We start from the raw sequence: 21,188 nt of genomic DNA on the forward strand, positions 1-21,188 counted from the left end.
TCCTTTAGGAGCTGGGGTCCAGGGGCTGTGTGGTCCTATGGCGATGGGGTCCAGGGACTGGGTCCTTTAGGAGCTGGGGTCCAGGGGACAGGGGCTGTGTGGTCCCATGCAATTGGGTCCAGGGACTGGGTCCTTTAGGAGCTGGGGTCCAGGGGACAGGGGCTGTGTGGTCCCATGCGATGAGGTCCAGGGACTGGGTCCTTTAGGAGCTGAGGTCCAGGGGACAGGGGCTGTGTGGTCCCATAGCGATGGGGTCCAGGGACTGGGTCCTTTAGGAGCTGGGGTGCAGGGGCTGTGTGGTCCCATGCGATGGGCTCCAGGAGGCAGGGGCTGTGTGGTCCCATGCAATGGGGTCCAGGGACTGGGTCCTTTAGGAGCTGGGGTGCAGGGGACAGGGGCTGTGTGGTCCCATGCAATGGGCTCCAGGAGGCAGGGGCTGTGTGGTCCCATGCAATGGGGTCCAGGGACTGGGTCCTTTAGGAGCTGGGGTGCAGGAGACAGGGGCTGTGTGGTCCCATGCAATGGGGTCCAGGGACTGGGTCCTTTAGGAGCTGGGGTGCAGGGGACAGGGGCTGTGTGGTCCCATGGCGATGGGCTCCAGGGACTGGGTCCTTTAGGAGCTGGGGTGCAGGGGACAGGGGCTGTGTGGTCCCATGCGATGGGCTCCAGGAGGCAGGGGCTGTGTGGTCCCATGGCGATGGGTCCAGCGGCTAGGTGCGCAGGGGGTGGGCAGCATCCGCCTTTCCGCTCGCTCGGCGCGGAGCCTGCGGCGGGCGCTGTGGCTGGCTACCCAGAGTGCAGCAGGCAGCGGGAGGAGGCGGCGCGGCAGCGGTTGGGCTCGGGCTGCTGGTGCTCCGCGGCCCCTCGGCGCAGCTGGTCCCGGGTGCAGGCGGCGCGGCCCAGAATGCGAGTGTGAGATGCTTCCCCCTGCAGCGGCTCCCCGGGCCCAGGCGGCGGCGGTCCCCGCGTGGATGCGGCTCCGGAGCCGGCGCTTCACGCTGCACAAACATTTCTATAGGACTCATTCGCCCTGCTGAGGAGAGCGGCCCGGCCCGGCCCCGGCCCCGGCCCGCGCCATGCAGGGCCCCGGCACAGCCTCGCCGCTCAGCGCCGCCCAGGTGGGCCGCCTGCGGCAGGAGCAGGGAAAGGTAAAGGCCGAGCAGCCGCGCCGGGGGCCTGGGCCGCTCCGCAGCGAGGCACGGAAGGGTGCCCGGAGCGCCGGGCCCGGCTGGGGGAAAACGGGGCAGGGGCCCGGGGAGGCCCAGGCTGTGAGGCCTGTAACGGTTGTTCGCGCCTGCGGGGAGCGCTTCGCCCCGGCGCGTCTGGCACCTCGGGGCTGGGGGAGGTCGCCCGCGCGGCCGGGCTCAGCTGCCCGCTGCGCGTGTGGAGTCGCCGCAGGCCGGAGCCCGGCCCCAGGCAGCCCAGGGCTGGAGCATGGGCGCGCCCCCGCCCCCAGTAGTGCCACTGACGTCATCTGCCCCCTAGCAACACCAGGGCGGGGGTGGGGAAGGGTGAGCCCCAAAGCCGGTTCTGGCCCCAGGGTGGAGGCCTGTGGGTGCTTTAGCACAGGGCTGCTTCAGAAACGGACCCTGCCCAGCTCATGGAGTGGAGCTGAAAAGAACAATGTCAATGTGCTAGCTCTGCCGAAAGTGGGGGAACCCAGTAGACCAAGTTAAAGATGATCTGTCAGCCCTAAAGCTTAGTGTCCTGGCTTCTGGCCCTGTGTCGCAGCCATGTTACTCAAATAGCATCCTTCCTTTTAAATTCAAAGCATACCTTTTAGAAAAGTTGGAAGATACCCATATGTTTACTGATGCACCATGTGGGGCTCCCTAGGGGTCATTGCAATCTGTTGTGTAAATACTTGCTTAATGTGTAACAAACATCCTTAAGGTTTTATGTCAGGGTGTAAATGTACATGCATAATAGTACCAGTTTTTCAAATTATTATTCTCTCAGATGCTGTGTCTTTTTTTAATAGGAAAGGTGATTATGCTTTTAGGTCTGCAAATTGGGCCACACAGAGCCCCACTGAAGTCAGTGGAACTTTATGTGGGCCATAGGGTCTCTGTCCCTGTGAACCAACTTGCCTAGGTAGGGCATTAGGGACTAATCAGTCATGAATCTTCTTTTAAAGATTGATTACTTTAGAGTTGTATTTTAAATAGCCAAGCTAAAAAAGTTTCCTGCCTTAGAATACTGAATGCTTCTCTTACTCCATACTATATATGAGTTTAGTGCAAAACTGGAGATCTCTGGGTCTTAAGATTAGTCATATCCACTTACTAGGTGATTGATGTGATTTTTGGGTGATAGGCCCCTATCCTGCAATTAGCTGTGCGTAGATACAGGTGTCTGCCTACATGAAATTAATTGCATGATCAGAGCCATATTTAGCACACCATCAGCATGAGTATTTCATGCCAATAAACTGCATACCTTTTCAGTTGTCCTCTTGGTCTCTTCATAAGGTTAAAAATTGTGTATGCATCCATGAGGTATAAAAGAAAACTCTTAGTAGTTCCTTTACTGTATGGTGCTTCCACCAACATCACTTTAACTGAGGGTAAGGAGCCTAAGTAATGCAGACATGATACAGACCATGAGCATCTTCTGGAATACTATGTATAAACAAGATATCTGGCTTTGGAGGAAAAGACCCACATAAATACCAAAAGATCTATCTAAATTGATGGGTTGTTGTTAACATGGATGAAAATTAGGATAATCTAGTGGGGTACTCTGAATGGTCTCTTTTTATAAGAACATCAGATGATAGTAAACTGTTCCCCTTCTCCACAGTCCAGTTACTTTCCTGGCTAGTTGATTGTGATGGAGAATTACGCTTCTGTGGTGCTTTAGTGTCAATTGGTCATGGAGTGTAAGTGCATGTCTGTCAGGAGCATGTGGAATTATTCTCAGTTCAAGGCAAGGCCCTTCAGTAAGCAAGTTCAAGATTGTTCTCAAACAGATTTGCTCCAGTGGAAAAGATACCCAAGAGGCCATTAATTAAGCCTCAGTTAGGCTGCTGTACCAAAATTATATTTTATCATAACTTTACATAATTTCTGCACATTGGCTAAAAATATTTGAACCCTTCAGCTTCATTATGAAATGACCTGAGAAGCTGAATATCTTAGTTACAGTGGAGTGTCAGGATGAAGAGATAGTGGACTCTGCCACTCTGGAATAGAGAATTGGAAGCTGTATATAATTGCATTATAATAATGTTTTTGATTATGAAAATATTACATTTTAAGGTTGAGGAGACCATTTTATTTCTACCATCACCCTCCTTTTCAGATATTCATAGTTTTCATAAATTTGAGCAAACTCCACTTGGAGGCAATCTTGAAATTAGATATTATTGCTATAAAATTTTGCACAATGCTTTTGTTAATCTAGTAATCATATAAATATCTTTCACAGCTTGTGTTCTAATACCCTACAACATTTTCTGTATATATTGTCAAAAGAAGTGGTCAAATAATATTTGTCAAATAACTTGAAAATTTATCACTTTAAAAAAATATATAATTGATATATTTTTATTTTCAGCCAGCTTTGACTCCCATTCTGATATACTTAGATTTACACAAATGCACACACCCCCGCCCCCCACTGTTTATCCAGATATGCCGCTTTTAGGACTGAACCTTGGTTGAGTAAAAAGAAATTATTTAGCTTTAGTCCCACTATACTGAAGCTTATACCATATTATGTCCTTTTTCCCTTTAGGCTTTGAAATAATGAAATATACTATTAATTACCTGCTGACATAGAAATATTTTTGTTTGAATCAGGATTGGTTTTTAGCATGCATTGTGCTCTGCTAAAGTGGATATGTGTTGCATTCTTTTACTGATTTAGGCATGAGTTTTGACTTTTAAAGTGTAGTGAGTAATTCTCAGTCTTCTCAATAACAGGAGTCCCCTTTCATCTACCTAGGACCTCTCCTATTTATCAATGTAGAAAGAGCAGGAAGTTCATGACAACTGCTTGGGGCTGCAACATCCCAGTTTAGGAACTCTGTTGGAGAATGATTTTAATTCTTGGTTAGAATAGCCATTTGCCTGTTGAATGGTTTTCATCTTGTTAGTTTGTAGTGATAATCAGGCCAACCCGTTAAAAGCAATTTTCAGGATACCTACTAAAGGTACTTCATAGAAAAACATGTCTTAGAATGTGTGTCTTGGGGATAAATTATAGAAGAATATCTAGTAATTTTCATGATAAAGGCTATCACTGAAAGCATCATGTCTGCTTAAAGTTTTGAGTGTTAGTGTAAAAAAATATAGCACATGTATCACTGATTGTGTGAAAGTACAGTACCTGTTAGCTGGAAATACTATGTTAAGCCCACTGCTTGTAAGTGTTGGAAGTACAATACAGATATTTAAAGAGGCAGAATCTCATGCTCTAGAGCAGCTGTTCTCAAACTGTGAGTTTGGACCCCAAAGTGGGTTGCGAGCCCATTTTAATGGGGTCGCCAGGGCTGGCTTAGACTTGCTGGGGCCCAGGGCCAAAGGCCAAGCCCCACTGCCCAGAGCCAAAGTCCACCCATCAGCTCTGGATGGTGGGGCTCAGGTTACAGGTCCCCTACCTGGAGCTGAAGCCCTGGGCGGTGAGGCTCTGATTTCAGCTTTGGCCTCCTTGTCTGTGGGGCTTGGATGGGTTTGGTCATTGTGTCCCCCCCCGCCCGAGTCGTGTAGTAATTTTTGTTGTCAGAAGGGAGTTGTGGTGCAATGAAGTTTGAGAGCCCCTGCTTTAGAGCCTGAATTTAAATTTAATAGTTTATATATAAATGTGATTCTCAGTGACTAATGGATCATGGGTAACTAACAAGTAAGAGTTAGATGAATGTTCTATACTGTTTGTCTCAGTTTTGCAGACAGTTGAAGTGTTGAAGAATTGAACAAGTTATTTGTTACAAAATGGGAGATGTTTACAGAACCAGTTAGACCCAGGAGGGACATGTTGACTGCAAATGCAATCTTGGGTAATCTAACAAACTCCATTGAGGTCTGGAAGTGTGGTGGTTTTAGTAGGAATAGATTTTTAAGATTTTCATGTTTCACTGATTCACGTTTGTTTTTACTTCCTGGTTTAGGAAGAGTAGGAAGGGAAAGTGACTCTCCTGCAATTTACCATGACATCTAAGTATCATGAGGTTTTAGGGCACCTGTTATTGTAACTTACTGGTCAGTGTATGTTACATGTCCCTGACAGATTACTCTCTTATGAATTTAATTGATGTAGGGTGATGTTATCTTTAACTCTAAATGGTATGCGCAAGGTTTTGTCCGCATGTCCAGTTTTTCAACAGTTGAGGAAAACAATTGAAAGTGGTGTACATAGCTTGTGTCCCAGGGCTTGTCTACATCAGAAAGTTGCAGCGCTGGTGAGGGAGTTACAGCGCTGCAACTTAGGAGGTGTACACATCTGCAGGGCACCACCAGCGCTGCAACTCCCTGTTTGCAGCGCTGGCCGTACTCCCGTTTTATCTCGGGTGTAGAGGATCCAGCGCTGGTGATCCAGCGCTGGTAATCAAGTATAGACACTTACCAGCGCTTTTCTTGACCTCCGTGGAATAAGCAGGTATCCCAGCATACCTGAGGAAGCCTCTGGTAATCAAGCTGGTCTCCTTCCCCGGCTTGCTCTCTCGTTCCCCGAACCCCCGAGCAAGCAGGTCTCCTTCCCTGCGGTTTGCAGGGTGGTTCGGGGAACGCGAGAGCAAACCGCGGCGAAGCTGGTCTCCTTTCCCGGTTTGCTCTCTCGTTCCCCGAACCCCCGAGCAAGCAGGTCTCCTTCCCTGCGGTTTGCAGGATGGTTCGGGGAACGCGAGAGCAAACCGCGGCGAAGCTGGTCTCCTTTCCCGGTTTGCTCTCTCGTTCCCCGAACCCCCGAGCAAGCAGGTCTCCTTCCCTGCGGTTTGCAGGGTGGTTCGGGGAACGCGAGAGCAAACCGCGGCGAAGCTGGTCTCCTTCCCCGGTTTGCTCTCGCGTTCCCCGAACCTCCGAGCAAGCAGGTCTCCTTCCCTGCAGTTTGCAGGGGGGTTCGGGGAACGCGAGAGCAAACCGCGGCGAAGCTGGTCTCCTTCCCCGGTTTGCTCTCTCATTCCCCGAACCCCCGAGCAAGCAGGTCTCCTTCCCTGCGGTTTGCAGGGTGGTTCGGGGAACGCGAGAGCAAACCGCGGCGAAGCTGGTCTCCTTTCCCGGTTTGCTCTCTCGTTCCCCGAACCCCCGAGCAAGCAGGTCTCCTTCCCTGCGGTTTGTAGGGTGGTTCGGGGAACGCGAGAGCAAACCGCGGCGAAGCTGGTCTCCTTTCCCGGTTTGCTCTCGCGTTCCCCGAACCCCCCTTGAAGCCGCCCAACAGCGCTGCAGTGTGGCCACATCTAACACCACTTGCAGCGCTGGTTGCTGTAAGTGTGGCCACTCTGCAGCGCTGGCCCTATACAGCTGTACTAATACAGCTGTAACAACCAGCGCTGCAAAATTTTAGATGTAGACATGGCCCCAGTCTCTTAGCTGCAACCACTGCTTTTGTTTTGTCCTTTACCTGTATGAATAACTCCAGAACCTGTCTCTGCTGCTCTGTTCAAGTCTTTTTCAAGCAGCATCTGCAGGACAAAACTGATAAGATTCTTTATGGTTTCAGAGCTGTTCCCACAGTTCTGAAGAATAACAGTGTAACTGATCAGAATCTTAACGCCTTTTAATTGTGGGCTTGTCTATACTTCCGGCTAAATCAGCCCTGCTGTTGGTCTGGTGAAGTTATGTCAATGGCAAAACGTTCTCCCATTGATGTCTGTACTCCACCTCCCTGTGAGGCGGAAGGTAAGTCAGCGGGAGAGTGTCTCCCGTCAACATAGCATAGTATAGTCATGCTGTAAGTCGACTGAAGTTGCATCAACTTCAGTTATGTAACTAAGGCCTTGGCTACACTTGCAGGTGTGCAGCGCTGGGAGTTACAGCTGTCTTTGTACAGCTGTGTAGGAAAAACGCTGCAGTGTGGCCACACTGACAGCTATCAGTGCTGCAGTGTGGCCACATTTGCAGCGCTATTGGGAGTGGTGCATTATGGGCAGCTATCCCACAGAGCACCTTGTCCCATTTTGGCACTGTGAGTTGTGGGAAGGGGGCAGAGGGTGTGGGTCATTCTGCTTCCTGTCGCAACACCCCGTGACACATGGCTTCACATCCCAGTAATCCCTATTTTTCTGTCCATGTTTGGCTCCATCTTGACTCTCTCAACGGTTTCTGTGCAGCGTGATTTCTGTGGGAAATGGAGGCCTAACTGCTGAGGAGTATGCTGATGAGTCTCACCAGCACATCACGTTTGGCAGTTGAGCTATTCCTTTTGATCCAAAGTGATGAGGAGTCCGACGATGATAGCGAGTCGCCTGACACGTACGACACGAAATTGCTGCTGGCATTCACAGACGTGCTCAGCACCATGGAATGCCGCTTTTGGGCTCGGGAAACAAGCACTGAGTGGTGGGATCACATCATCATGGAAGTCTGGGATGACGAGCAGTGGCTGCAGAACTTTCAGATGAGAAAAACCACGTTCATGGGACTGTATGCTGAGCTCGCCCCCACCTTGTGGCGCAAGGACATGAGATTGAGAGCTGCCCTGCTGGTGGAGAAGCGGGTGGCTATTGCAGTCTGGAAGCTGGCAACTGCAGACAGCTACTGATCGGTCACGAACCAGTTTGGAGTGGGAAAGTTGACCGTTGGGATCGTTTTGATGCAAATTTGCAGGGCCATTAATCGCATCCTGCTAAGAAGAACCGTGACTCTGGGGAACGTGCAGGACATTGTGGATGGCTTTGCACAAATGGGTTTCCCTAACTGTGGAAGGGCGATAGATGGGACGCATATTCCTATTCTGGCACCACCCCACCTAGCATCAGAGTACGTTAATTGGAAGGGGTATTTCTCTATGGTTCTCCAGGTGCTTGTGGATCACCGTGAGCGTTTCATTGACATTAACACAGGCTGGCCTGGAAGGGTGCATGATGCACGCATCTTTCGGAACACTGGCCTGTTCAGGAAGCTGCAGGCAGGGACTTTTTTCCCAGACCGGAAGATCACAGTAGGGGATGTTGAAATGCCCATTGTGATCCCTGGAGACCCCACTTACCCGTTAATGTCTTGGCTCATGAAACCATATACAGGGAAGCTTGACAGGAGCAAGGAACGGTTCAACTACAGGCTGAGCCGGTGCCGAATGGCTGTGGAGTGTGCTTTTGGCCTTTTAAAAGGGTGCTGGAGATCTCTGTATGGGAAGCTAGACTTGGGGGAAAGCAGCATCCCTGCGGTTATATCCGCATGCTGTACCCTCCATAATATTTGTGAAGGGAAGGGTGAAACATTCAGTCAGGCATGGACCTCTGAGGTTCAACGTGTGGAGGCTGAATTTGTACAGCCAGAGAACAGGGCTACTAGAGAGGCCCAGCACAGGGCGTCAAGGATTAGGAATGCCTTGAGGGAGGAATTTGAGGCTGAAAACCAACAGTAATGTTTGGTGCCTTGCACGGGAGTGAAGTGCAGTGGTTACAATGTTAGCAGGAATCTTGTTTTTCCTAAGCTGATTTGCAGAGCCTGTTTCTTTCCTGGGCTAAGGCATCTTTTTACTTTCTGCAGTAATAAAGACTGTTTTCAAAGCCAAGAATTCATTTATTGAAAAGAAAATAACTTTATTGACAGACACACAACATTTTGGGAACCTAAAAGGGCAGGGGGGTGTGGTGGGGAACTGTACAGTGACAATTTCGAATATGTCATGTCTGGAGTGCTGTGCAATGACTGCTGCACTTCAGGATGCCTATACTGCATGGTGATGGGGGTTGAGTGCAGAGGGCAAGGGTCGTAGTTCTCAGGGCTGGTTGGTGAACGTACAGGTGTAGGAGGCAGCTGGTGGTGGTGGTAAGCATCTGGATACTGGGGAAGGGGATTTTGAGCTGACATTGGGGCACAAGTGAAAGAGCTTTGGCATGGGGTGGGGGCGGCACGGTAGTGCTCTGCCTGAATGTCTACGAGCGCCTGGATAGAGTCCACTTGCCGTGCTAGGATGCTTATCAGCTGCTTTGTGCTTTTCTTCCTGGCCACTGCGTTTCTCTGGTGGCTCCTGCTTTCCTTTTCCCTCCAGTCCTGCAGTTTTTGACTCTCTCTGGCAGAGTGATCCATAACTGCTTGCAGCAGGTCGTCTTTGCTTTTTCGCGGCTTCTTCCGGAGGTTTTGGAGTCTTTCAGCTGTTGATAATACAGGCATCTGAGAAGTCAAGGTTGCTTGTAGAAAGGCAAAAAAGGCAACAGTTAACCAGAGGCAGCATTGTTTATATCTCATACAGTTATTCCCACACAGTGAAGGAGTTTACCGTCTTCACAATAGCATAATTTTCCTATGCCAAATAGAGCGCACATAACCCACAGGAACCCTGAAATGGTGAGTAAGGGGGACTGATTGATTGCTTCTGGGCTGTACTGTGGTTTTTGTGCGTTGGGGAAAGCAAACAGCTGCAGGGGGCACCTACACTGAACAGTCTCCCAACATTTTCCACAGGAGTTGATCCTGCAAGATACCTCGCTGCTGCGGGTCACCTGGGAAGGGGGAATGTTTGCTTCTGGGCTATACTGGGGTTTCTGTGCGTTGGGGAAAGCAAACAGCTGCAGGGGGCACCTACAGTGAACAGTCTCCCAACATTTTCCACAGGAGTTGATCCTGCAAGATATCTCGCTGCTGCGGGTCACCTGGGAAGAGCGGCAGGGTCTTCTACAGCAATGCGGATTTCTCCCTGGCCCCTATGCAGCTTGCCTGTGTGCAGCAGTGGTCTCCCCACCCCTCACGGCACAGTGGCGCAGACGCATTAGCCTGACTGGGATAAGGACCGCAGTGGCTCTCCCAATAAACTTGCGCAAGCGCATTGCCCACACTCTGGCTGAAACTTTTGAAGAGATTACCGACGCCGATTACTGCGACGTGATAGAACACATCAATGGGCTATTCCACATCTAGGCATGCATGCATGCAGCCCTAACCCTCCCTCCTCTCCCGAAACATTTCCATCCTGAAAATACAAGCCGCTTACTGGGAACCCGCTCCTCTGCTTGTCCTTCACCAAGTACCGGGTGCTGCAACTGGCTACCTTCCTCGTGGCTTGAGAAGAGCTCCTGGCTGCATGCTTCCTGGGACTCCGGGGTGTCTCCCCCCATCCCAGTACCCTCACTCTCGCTTTCCTCCTTCCCCTCCCCTCCTCCTCGTCTGCCTCCGCCCCCCTGAAGTGTCCGTCGTGGTCCTTGGGTTGGCGGTGGGGTCACCCCCAAGTATCGCGTCCAGCTCTGTAAAAATGGCAGGTCATGGGGGCAGCACCAGAGCAGCATTTTCCCTCACGGGCTTTGCAATAGGCGCTCCGCAGCTCCTTCACTTTAACCCTGCACTGCAGCGTGTCCCGGTCATGGCCCCTTTCCATCATATCCCTTGATATCTGCCCATAGGTATCGTAATTCCTGTGGCTAGAGCGCAGCTGGGACTGCACAGCTTCCTCGCCCCAAACACTGATGAGGTCCAGCAACTTGCCATTGCTCCAAGCTGGGGCTCGTTTGGCGCGTGGAGGCATGGTTACCTGGAAAGATTCACTGATTGCACTCCACACCTGGCTGAGCAAACAGGAAGGGGATTTTTAAAATTCCCGGGGCATTTAAAGGGCGGGTTACCTGAGGCCAGGGCTGTAGAGTTCCAACTGATGAGCAGGGTAGCTGAACAGATATTCTGGGATACTTCCGAATACCTCTGGAGGCCAATAACAGCGCTTTTGGTGGCCACATTGGCGGAACAGCGCTGCATCACCAGCGCTGCAGTCGTTATTCCCCAGGCAGAGGTAGAGTACAGCCAGCGCTGTATCCAGGGAGATACAGCTCTGGATGTGCCTTGCAAGTGTGGACGGTGTGTTAGTTGCAGCGCTGTAAAGCCACCACCAGCGCTGCAACTCTCCACTTCAGAATCTCTATTTAGGCAGAGTCCCACCCTGTCAGATGCTTTTCTGTATTTCCTGATTATACCCTTGCTTTCTCGAGTGCTGTTCATAAAAAAAAGGGCACATTCAGTAGTTGGCTGAAGCTCTCAGGTATAAAGCCTGCTTGATCTTCTAGCATTAACTGGTCACCTGTCTTTCCTTGTTTTGATCAGTAATTGATAGCTATATGGAACCATGAGATTTGCCCACATTCCAAAAGAACTTATCCCGTTGTTAATATGAATTAAATGTCTGCTGATTTTATAGCATCAGATATTAACCCTGATTCTAGCAGATGCTTAAAAAGGTTAAAAAATAATCACTCTTATTTGAGAAAGTGAATATATAAACAAGTTTTATAACAAAATATAGTATGGAGGAAAGAATCTTTCACATATTTCAGCCCAAAACTATGTCTGTTAGAAGGAAAAGCTATGTGTCCCATCATTTTGTGTGTTGTGTAGCACATCTGAATTGGTTTGCAGAGGGCTAGCATGGATGCTATAAGAGATTTGTGAAAACAAGTTAATTTAACGCAGGTTAAATTGTATAACTCTACTAATTAAACTATTTTGTGAACAGTTTAACTTTATCCTGGTGTGGACAGAGTCTTCAAGTGCTCTGCCTATATATTACAATGCACCATTTCACCATTGCAGATTGATTAACGTGTGATTGCTTTCACAAAACTCAGAATGTCACTACTGTGTAGTCACTTTCAGAGTATGTCACCAGATGGAGTGACCAGAGCCCTGCATCAAAATCTTATCAGTTTCACAGCCCACTACAGTAACATCTGAGCTTTGAGTAATTTCTGTTTGTTTCTGCTGAGTTACAGTATCTATCACACCTTTTAATTAATGCAGCAAGTGTTATTTTAATGTGTAGAAGAGGTTACATTTGTTCAGGTTGCGTGGAATTTCTTACTTATGTGATTTTGAAGACCCCATTGACTCAGTATCTATTATTTCCCCTCCCTGAAAATCTGAATGACTGTTCATAGAGCAGGGACTCACTGGACTTGGTAGATGTGCACTCACACTTCCTGAATGTTATGCCACAGATGGAAAGAGATTATACCATCTTTTCTCTGCTAGTGAGCGGTAGTCCGTTTAGTGTTTTTCTTAAAAGCAGTCCATCCAACACACTAGTGAGCCCAGCCTCTCCTTTCCTCACATAATAGCCACTCAGACAGATGACGCTTTGAGCCCTTTATCTCCATGGAAGACCCCCAGGCCTCCTCCGTGGAGCACTTTCCTATTCCGTTGGTATACAGAATTTGTGCAGGATGTCTTAGATGTTTACACATTCATTTCTTTTATGATATAAATCCTAAATGTTCCCTCAGAATTACAGTGAAACAAATAACAAAACCTTTACCCCCATGAGAGACATGGGCGTCATTTTCCTCAGCAACTGCATAATCTTAATTCTGTAGCCCTTATTCTCATGTTCTTCTTGCCTTTCATAACCCCTCTACCTGTGGTCATCATTAAGGCTCAGATTTTGTCACGGATATTTTTAGTAAAAATCACGGAAAGGTCACAGGCAATAAACAGAAATTCACTGAAGCCCATGACCTGTCCATGATTTTTACTAAAAATATCCCTGACAAATTGGGGTCGGAGGAGAAACCAGCACCCAAAGTGGCTGGGGGATCTGGGGTCCCCTTGCCGCTCGCTGCAGCTGGGCCATTGTAGGGAGCCCTGCCACCCGCATGGGCTGGGACTCTGGGGGACCTGCCTTTAGGGGCTGGTAGCTCCTGAGAGCTGTGGGGCTGCCTGCTGACAGCTCCAGCCCTGGGGCAGAAAATGTCACAGAGGTCTCTGGAAGTATTGGATTCCATGACTTCCGTGAAATAATCGTAGCCTTAGTCGTCATCCCTCAGTACATCTTGTCTTAACTTAAAGCCTCAATGTTGCAAATGGATTTCCTAGCAGAAACCTCTACAGCCTCACAGAGTGAGAATAGAATTGTGAGATTCATGATTTTTTCCCCCTTATTTACACTTGTGCTAAGTACTGTTGAAGTTTTCTGAAGTTTTAAAAAATTTAGTTACATTTTCACTCATGTTAATTGGCCCAGCAAAAGAATGGCAGCTGCTTTTACCTGTCAGACTGAGCAGACAGTCTGTGATTTCTCCTGCTCCCTAGATAAAGTCATGAAGAAGGAGGACTTCTTTGGGTTTTGCTAAAACCTTAGAAGTTACTAAAGTGATTCATACCTCCAGTAATTAATAATTTTGAATTCATTTTCTCAGACTTAACAAAACCTGTACTCTTTCACAACAGTTGACATGTAAAGGTTTAGTTTTTCACTTTTTTTGCTGTGGACATAACTAAGAATTATTATTAGGGGTTTTTTTGGGCTTGCCAAAATCATAATTTCCTCCAATTATCCCTCCCCTGCTACACTCCATCTCATCTCTCCTCCCAGCCAAGAAAAATCACCTTTGGACGGAGACTATATTAATAATTTTGAAATGTAATATTTAATCAATAGCTTGATTTAAGCAATGAACATTAAATTTCAGCAGCGCTTTTTGGCTTTCCATTAAATCAAAAAATCTACCAACTGACTGAAGAGCTTTAATAATTTCATTTCATTTTGTGTCATCTAGTTTTTGGAAATGTCAAAAATGGAAATATTTTTAAAAAGGTAAACATGATTAAAACGGGACTCAAGGGGAAACCATTTTGCAAATCTTAATTATATCTTTCTCCATCAGTGCTTGCTATGTTTTAGACTAGAAACTTGTGGTTTCCTAAGGAAGACCTGAAATTTCATTTTACATGTTTGTGTTGCATGTGGCTTGTTACATCCTGATTTTACCAAGAAACTACTTAAATATTTGGCTGTCTAGCTATTTTATTGTTGTATAAATTTAAAGTCTTATTCTGAATTAATTACAACTTCATCAGTCAATTAAGTTTCACCATGTCTTTTTGCTATGTCATGTGGCAAAGAATATCACATATGGACTACTTGGCACAATGAGTCTCGATCCTGGAAACAGTCATGCATGTGGATAACTTAATTCACATTAGTAGTCCCATTGAAGTCAGTATTCACATACATAAAGTTGAACAATTAAACTCTGAAAATTTGGAGTCATCCTAATTAGGTCAGGAGTCAAAAAGGAGTTTGATTTTATTCAGGACCCGAATATACATTGAGCTGTATCGCAAAGAACATTATACAGTTTGATTATGGTAATCTGCTCATGGGAGGGCCTGAACCACAGAACCAAAGTCAAGGCAGAGTTCTTTGCAAAATCCCAGACGACAAAGCCAAATTCCTAAAGGTAAAAACATTGGGTTTAGATTTATTAGACTATTACTTTAACATCTCATTACTTCCCTTCACTTTCACAAAAAGTATTCTATACTCTCAGTTTTCCTTAAGTAACGTGATTGAAAGAAAATGTTTAAAGTGAGACTAATTCAAGATTAAACTGTCACAAATTATTTTATTACAGCATGTACACAAATTGCTTACATATCTGATCATATTCAGATTACTTTTCAAGTGGTAAATAATGCTTTTTAGCACTTATACAGTGCTTTACATCTTCGAAGTGCTTCTCAGGCATTAGCTAATTAATCAGCATAGCAATCCTGTGAGATCGGTAAATTAGTACTACTTATCCCCATTTTACAGATGAAGAAATTTAGGGCTTGTCTACACCACCCAGCATTTAGCGACAAGGCTGTGTCGACACAGCCTTGTTGCTAAAAGTCAGCATGTGTGAACGTTCTTTTGTGGTATTTTGTTGGCAGTTTTGTCGGCGCTTCCAGCCTCGTGAACGACATAAGCTTTGTTGGCAGGAGAACGCTCCTGCTGACAAAGACGCGTTCACACTGCCGCTTGTGTCGGCAAAACTTTTGTCTTTCGTGAGGGGGCTTTTTTAAAGACAAAAGTTTTCGCAACAACTGTGCAGTGTAGACAAACCTTTAGACTGAGAGATGATTTAACCAAGGCCAAACAGAAGCATTCGGTGTCAGAGACTGGATTAGATCTTTTGAGTTCAAGGAAGCACATACAGGAATGGGGAGCTGGTGTGACATGACATACATGCACAGGTAAGAACCTATTCCCATGTTACAGTATCAGAATTTTTTGCAGCTTTCTGTTCTGTCCTACTGTCCATTCAACCCCATCTTAATTCCTAAGAAGCATATTGTGAGGATGTGTTGTATTTAGTGATTATATCTCATGACTGTGAGTCAGGAAATCTGGCTTCTACTCCTGGCTCTGCCACTGACTGATGTGTAATTTCAGTTAAGTCACTCAATACCCCAGTAAAATAAGGATAGTACCTCTTCAGTAAGGGAGTTGTGAGTCAGTGTTCATAAAGGATGTTGAGGTCCTCAGATGGAAGATGCATGAGAGGAGAAAAGAGAAAATAATGATTGGTTGGCTGGACAGTGTGGGAAATGGGCTTAATGTGACTGCTGGAAAAGGGAATTTTCCCCTTTAGGACAGCAACAGCATCTTCTGCTGTGGAACATGGGCAGCCTTTGTATCCTCTTGTCTCAACAGCCTGCAAGCTGTATTGTGCAAGCATTGGGACTGCAGGATGCTTAGAAAGTGAACGTGATTCTAAAAATGTAATCCATTTAATTTTAGCCACTTTTGTGTTAGCATTTAGTACAGACTAAAAATAAAGAGTATTGTATAAATATATATTGGTAAGATTAGCTGCATTTATGTGACAAAAGAAAATCTGCTACTTTAATTACAATAGCCACTGTCGCTCGTTTGTACAATATCCACCTCTTAGTTCATCTTTCAACTGTGATGTAGAAATCAGGCCTCACAGTTATCAAATTTAGGGAAAAGGGTTTAAACTTAAAATAGATTCTTAAACAGCATTAATGTAAACTTTCTGTTTAAATAGTTTGAAATAATAAAAATCAGATTCAACATCTATTCTTCCATTTTTAAAGTTTGGTTCTTAATCAAGAAGGAATTGAAACTCAGGGGAGGACAATTTGAAGATATGCAAAATAAGAATCATTTAAAAGCTATTCTCTGTTTTATTGTCTGCTGTACATGAGGGAGACTCGCAGTATGATGCCCCCTTGTGGCTACCCAGAAAATAAATAGCACAAAGTGAAATAAATAAAAGTGCAGAAGCTCTTCAAGCAGGTGGCACACTTTGTGATCCAACTGAAAGGCATCAAGCATTTCTGAAATCAAATATGCAGTTATTGAATCAGGATCTTGAGAAATATTAAATTTCAACAAATCATTGTTGGGGGTGAACAAGGAAACAAGATACTTGTCTGTTCCCTTTTCATTTAAACTGTGAAATGTATTTTCCACAAGTAGATCCTGTTTTAATAACTGAACACTTGATTAGGTAATGTTAAGTTTGCTGCAAGTGTAGTTTAATAACTCTCTACACTTTAAATATTTTAGTATGCAAATAAACCATTGATAACCTCATAAATTTGCAGATGCATACATTGTTATCCCTGGAGGGGAAATAAGTCAGGATTTATTAGTATCACTTACGCTACAGTTTCTTAAAAGTAAAGCAGTATTGGTAGTGTTAGTTGTCCAGACAAAATGAACTTTAGCTCACCTGCCCATTTGTTGATTATTTTTATTTAGCCTGGCAGTAGCTGCATAAAATTTGTGGATCTAATATACGCTGTTCTTAGCACAGTAGAGCACAGCATAGAATCCAAAGATCTGTATATATATATTTTTTCTCTACTTGTTTCTTTGCTGCTGTATTACCAGTGGTTATCAAAACTATTTGAGTGTCTTAGCAAAGGACATGTAGGTAATGTGTAATTGATCTCTGACTGTATTTTTTAAAATACTGCCTCATTAGTATAGTAGGTGCTTCAGCCTACTATACTAATATAACAAATACAAATATATTTAAGATGGTGTATTGTAGCACTTCTGAAAGATCCCTCACTTCATCCTGGCCACTGAAAGGTTTGTTATTGGTTCTATCATTCAGTATCCCTTCATGAGGGATTATATCAAAGAATGAAATTATAATTGATTGGTGTTATTGATTTTTTTTAAGGGGTCATGGAAACAGCATATGTCCATGTGCTCTTTTACTGATGGCCCATTTTTTTAAATATAAAAAGCATATGTGCCCGATTTACATATTTACTAATTAAAAAAGCTTCCTGGAAACGTTAAGTAGACTATCTTCTGTAACCTTTAACATTGTAGCTAATGGATATAGCCTGGAAATTTTCATAGAAGGTTCTCTAAATAATGTAAAATGATTATGAATATGTAACTAGTTAATATGCAGCTATGAAAGGATTATCATGTAGAGGTTAATGAACATGCTGCTCTTATGGTTTGCAGGGCTTTTCTTTTTGTGCTTTTAGCTCACTTCATGCATGGAGAGTCATGTATTGGGAATGGAAAGCTTCCTGTCTTTTCTTTTTTTGTAGCTTCATCTTTAATGGGGCAATTAAGCTGGAACTTTCTTAAAGGATTTCGTAAACATTTTTTGTGCACTTAATTATGTTGTGTACTTTGCAATCTATCAAATCTGAAACAGTGAAATATGTTGATATTATATTCTCTGATTCTTCTACATGTAAAAGCAGTACTCTGTTGTGTACTACCACTGTTACAAAATGTTGTATGAAGCATTAATAGTATGGTTTTCTGAATGTATATCTTCTAGAAATCTTCCTCTTTGTGCCTAGCATTTTTTTTAACATTAGCAAAAACATTAGGTGAGATTATAGAAATTAAATGTAGGATTTAAAATTACAAGTCTTCAATAGCAAAGGAAATTTAACCTTGATGTAAGCACAACCAACTGGATGGCTGAATTTGTCCCAACATGTAGGATTATTATGATGGTAGTGAGACCACAAATGTGGGACTTATCCTTCAGCCCTTGCACATCTGAATAATTTTTAGCTCTCAGAAGAGTCCTATTGTGTTACTTTTCAGGCATGTTTTCCTATTAATTGCTTTCAGATGCTAACATTCTTGTGGCCATGTGAGAAACAAATATTTGCAAAAATATCTGAAAAATGTTATATTGAGGTGTCTAGACATATTTGAGTGAAATTCTTTGTTATACTTTTCAATATGTGAGTTCTGTATGTTTTTAAACAAAATGTCCATGCAATTGTGATACAGCAGACCAGCATCTTGACTGTATGTACTATATGTAATAGTATCTAGTATTACTAAACTGAGGTACCCTCCCAAACTTAAAATTTTCAAGTACACAGTGTTAAAAATATTCCAAACTGGTTAATTTTCAGTCTCTTTGGGAAGCCTATATTTTGAAGAAATAAGTGGGCTATTCAGCGCATAACTGTTTCCTTTAAAAATATATATAATACAGGTATTTTTTTTTTTTGCATTTAAACACTGCAAAATTCATTTGTACTGTTTTAGAATAAAACTATAGGTGAAAACATTTGTGGGTGTACTGATAAAGTAAAACATTTTCAGGGCTGGTTTTTCTTTTAACTAAACAGGCACGGATGTTACATTGTCATCTTGTTATAATTTATATTGGTTTCTTATCCTACAAAACATGTAACATTGAAAATAGATCTGTAGATTGTACAAAATACTAGTAATCTTGTATCATGTGTCACCTAATAGTTATGGAGCAGGTATTGTACCAAAATATGAATTGGAAAGCTGTAATTTGTTCTCCAGTTATCAGTCTGCATTAGTGTTGTGATAAAGTGTGCTGCTTAAGAACTAACATTCACATGCCTTTGCATTGACAAATAAAAATGTATATAGAGAACCTACCAAATCTGTAAAGCTATTGTTCTAGTTTCTGATACATTGACATTGCAGCTGTGTGCTTAGCCTTGTTTTTTCATGAGCAGTTATCTGTTTTAATGACAGGTGGTCACTAGCTGCCAAGAAAAAATCCAGCACTGGTAAGTGAAACATGTTTGATTACATGCTTAAAATACTGATGAAGTAACCTACTTGTGTTCTAGTAAAGTACCAAGCAATTATAGTATTTATAACAATGTTAGTCAAATTCTACTATTGTACTTTAGGTGTATAGTTTGACATAGCTCTGACTTATGGCACTGTACCTTCTTTAAAATTTGTATTTTCTTTCCTGTGATATGACTGCTCTAACACGCACATATATTTGAACCTTAAGGTGTATGCTTCTTGTATGCCTCTTCCCCCTTGCCATTTTTTGCCCAAATAATCTTGTGTAAAGAACACTGAATCTGCCTGACTGGGTAAAAAGGTGTCAGCAATTTGGAAATTATTCCTGGGTGTTTTTTGTTTTTTTCAAAATTTTTATTTATTTATTTATTTATTTATTACTACTACTACTACAGGAAAGAGAAAATGCTTATTTTAAGTAATTTTATGCATATTTAGTGAAAATATAACATTTCAATATTTTTACAGTAAACTGTTTGGTAAGCCTTAATATGTAATGTTTAGGAAAAAAGTGTCCCTTGAAGCATTATCTCTGGGTTGTTTTTTTTGTTTTTGTTTTTTGTTGCTGTTTTAATGTGATAATCCATAGTTAGTAGAAAACATGCCTAGTAAATAGCAGTTTTGTATGGCATTTGAGGAAAATGTACATTTAATGGTGAATGAAATCTTATGAGTTGCAGTGAGATATATAACATTTGATCTTACAGATATCAAATTACAATATATCCATGCTGTGTTTACCATAATTTTACTGAGAGAACAACAGGAGCTGTCCTGATTATTGTCTGCAGGGTTATTGCAAAATCACAGCAACTTCCCCTTTAGTGGTGAGATTAAACCTTTGGTTATACACCATCAAGCATATAATATTTTAAATTTATTTTAAGAGGCTTTTTCTTCATGCCTGAGAGATCTCCAAGCAAATAATTTATAGTTAGTGTGTATCCAATGTTTTTAGTTTAAATGCACGTAAGCTGCAAGCAGTGGATAAGAGTTAAAAAAAAAATCAGGGCAGTCTGTACACATCATCATATTAAATTCCGACTGTTGACTTGCAGAAAATAATCTAAAAATAGTATGTTTCACTTATGTTTAAAATTCAGAGACTGCATTAATTTTCAATAAGGAAAGTATCATAGTGATGCCACTGTTGCTGTTGTAGTTAAATCTGTCAGCACTTCCATAATACACTTTTCAGGAGTTTATAACTTATCCATACCAATTTAGTCCAGGATATAAATTCTCATTCTGAGAGTCTTCTTTCCCAAAAAATGTTGACCAAAAGCCCAACTTTTTAAAATTTTACAAAATGAAAAGTTTACAAAGTTTGTTTTGCTTCCATGAGAATGTCTGGAATATTTTTGTTGGTGTTTTGTGTTTTGGGAGGGTATGGTTTGTTTTAATTTTTATCTAATTTTTGGATGTTTTTTATAGAGAGTAGGAGAGAAGGATTTGAAATTGGCTGATGTATTTTATATTGAAAAGCAGTTTACAGAGCATGCATACAATTTTTGTTTAAAGAAAATGTATTAACACTTGGGGACACATGGTGCAAGAGCTGAGTGCCTGTGTGTTTCTGCTGAATAATATCATCTTATGAGAATCCTTTAAATAGCCAATGACACAGATAGATGTTAAATAGAATTGGATGAATAACAGCACAGTTTTAAAATACTCCACTTTAATAAATTTCCATTAAAAATTCATTTTTTTCTTTTTAATATAATTAACTTATTTTAAAAGTATAGATTCAGAGACATAAATAACTGCTAAAATAATGAGTAAAGCATGGAGTCAGCTAAAGCATTTCCATTTATAGAGGCACTTCATAAGTTGAATCTCATTCCTAAATAAATATTTATTCTGCCTGAAAGTATAACACTGTTGGTTTTAATTTCTTAATTTTCTGTGCAACCAGTAGACCCATGAGTTCGCATGATCATGTGTCATTAGATGGAGAGAGAGGAAAAACTTCCTACATAAGACTGTTTCAGGCCAATTCAATAAATGGATTTATTTTTATTTTTTGGTTCTGTTATGCCTTTTTAGAGCATTGCTGCATTTTCAGAGACTTCCAGAGTAGAGTATGACCAGTAAGATCTACTGAAAAACAAAGATGCATCTTTTAGTCATTCCCCAATACTCTTTCCATTGAACTTTCTCCTAGAAAATGGTAGGCAACCACCACATCAAGAAATCAGCTTCCAAGGCTCACTAATATAGAATATGTGCAATAC

General features: G+C 43.2%; 1 protein-coding gene across 1 annotated transcript in view; it reads left to right on the forward strand.

Moving 5' to 3' along the window:
- The first annotated feature begins 849 nt into the window (after nucleotides 1-849).
- Nucleotides 850-21,188, forward strand: part of URI1 (URI1 prefoldin like chaperone) — a 58,757-nt gene continuing 38,418 nt past the window's right edge. The window contains 2 exon segments of the mRNA XM_030581316.1: nucleotides 850-1,148; nucleotides 18,889-18,923. Of these exon segments, the coding sequence (XP_030437176.1) occupies nucleotides 1,077-1,148; nucleotides 18,889-18,923 (107 nt within the window). The 5' untranslated portion in view covers nucleotides 850-1,076.

The sequence above is a fragment of the Gopherus evgoodei genome, chromosome 12 (genome assembly GCF_007399415.2).
Source record: "Gopherus evgoodei ecotype Sinaloan lineage chromosome 12, rGopEvg1_v1.p, whole genome shotgun sequence".
In the NCBI taxonomy this organism is placed as follows: Eukaryota; Metazoa; Chordata; order Testudines; family Testudinidae; genus Gopherus; species Gopherus evgoodei.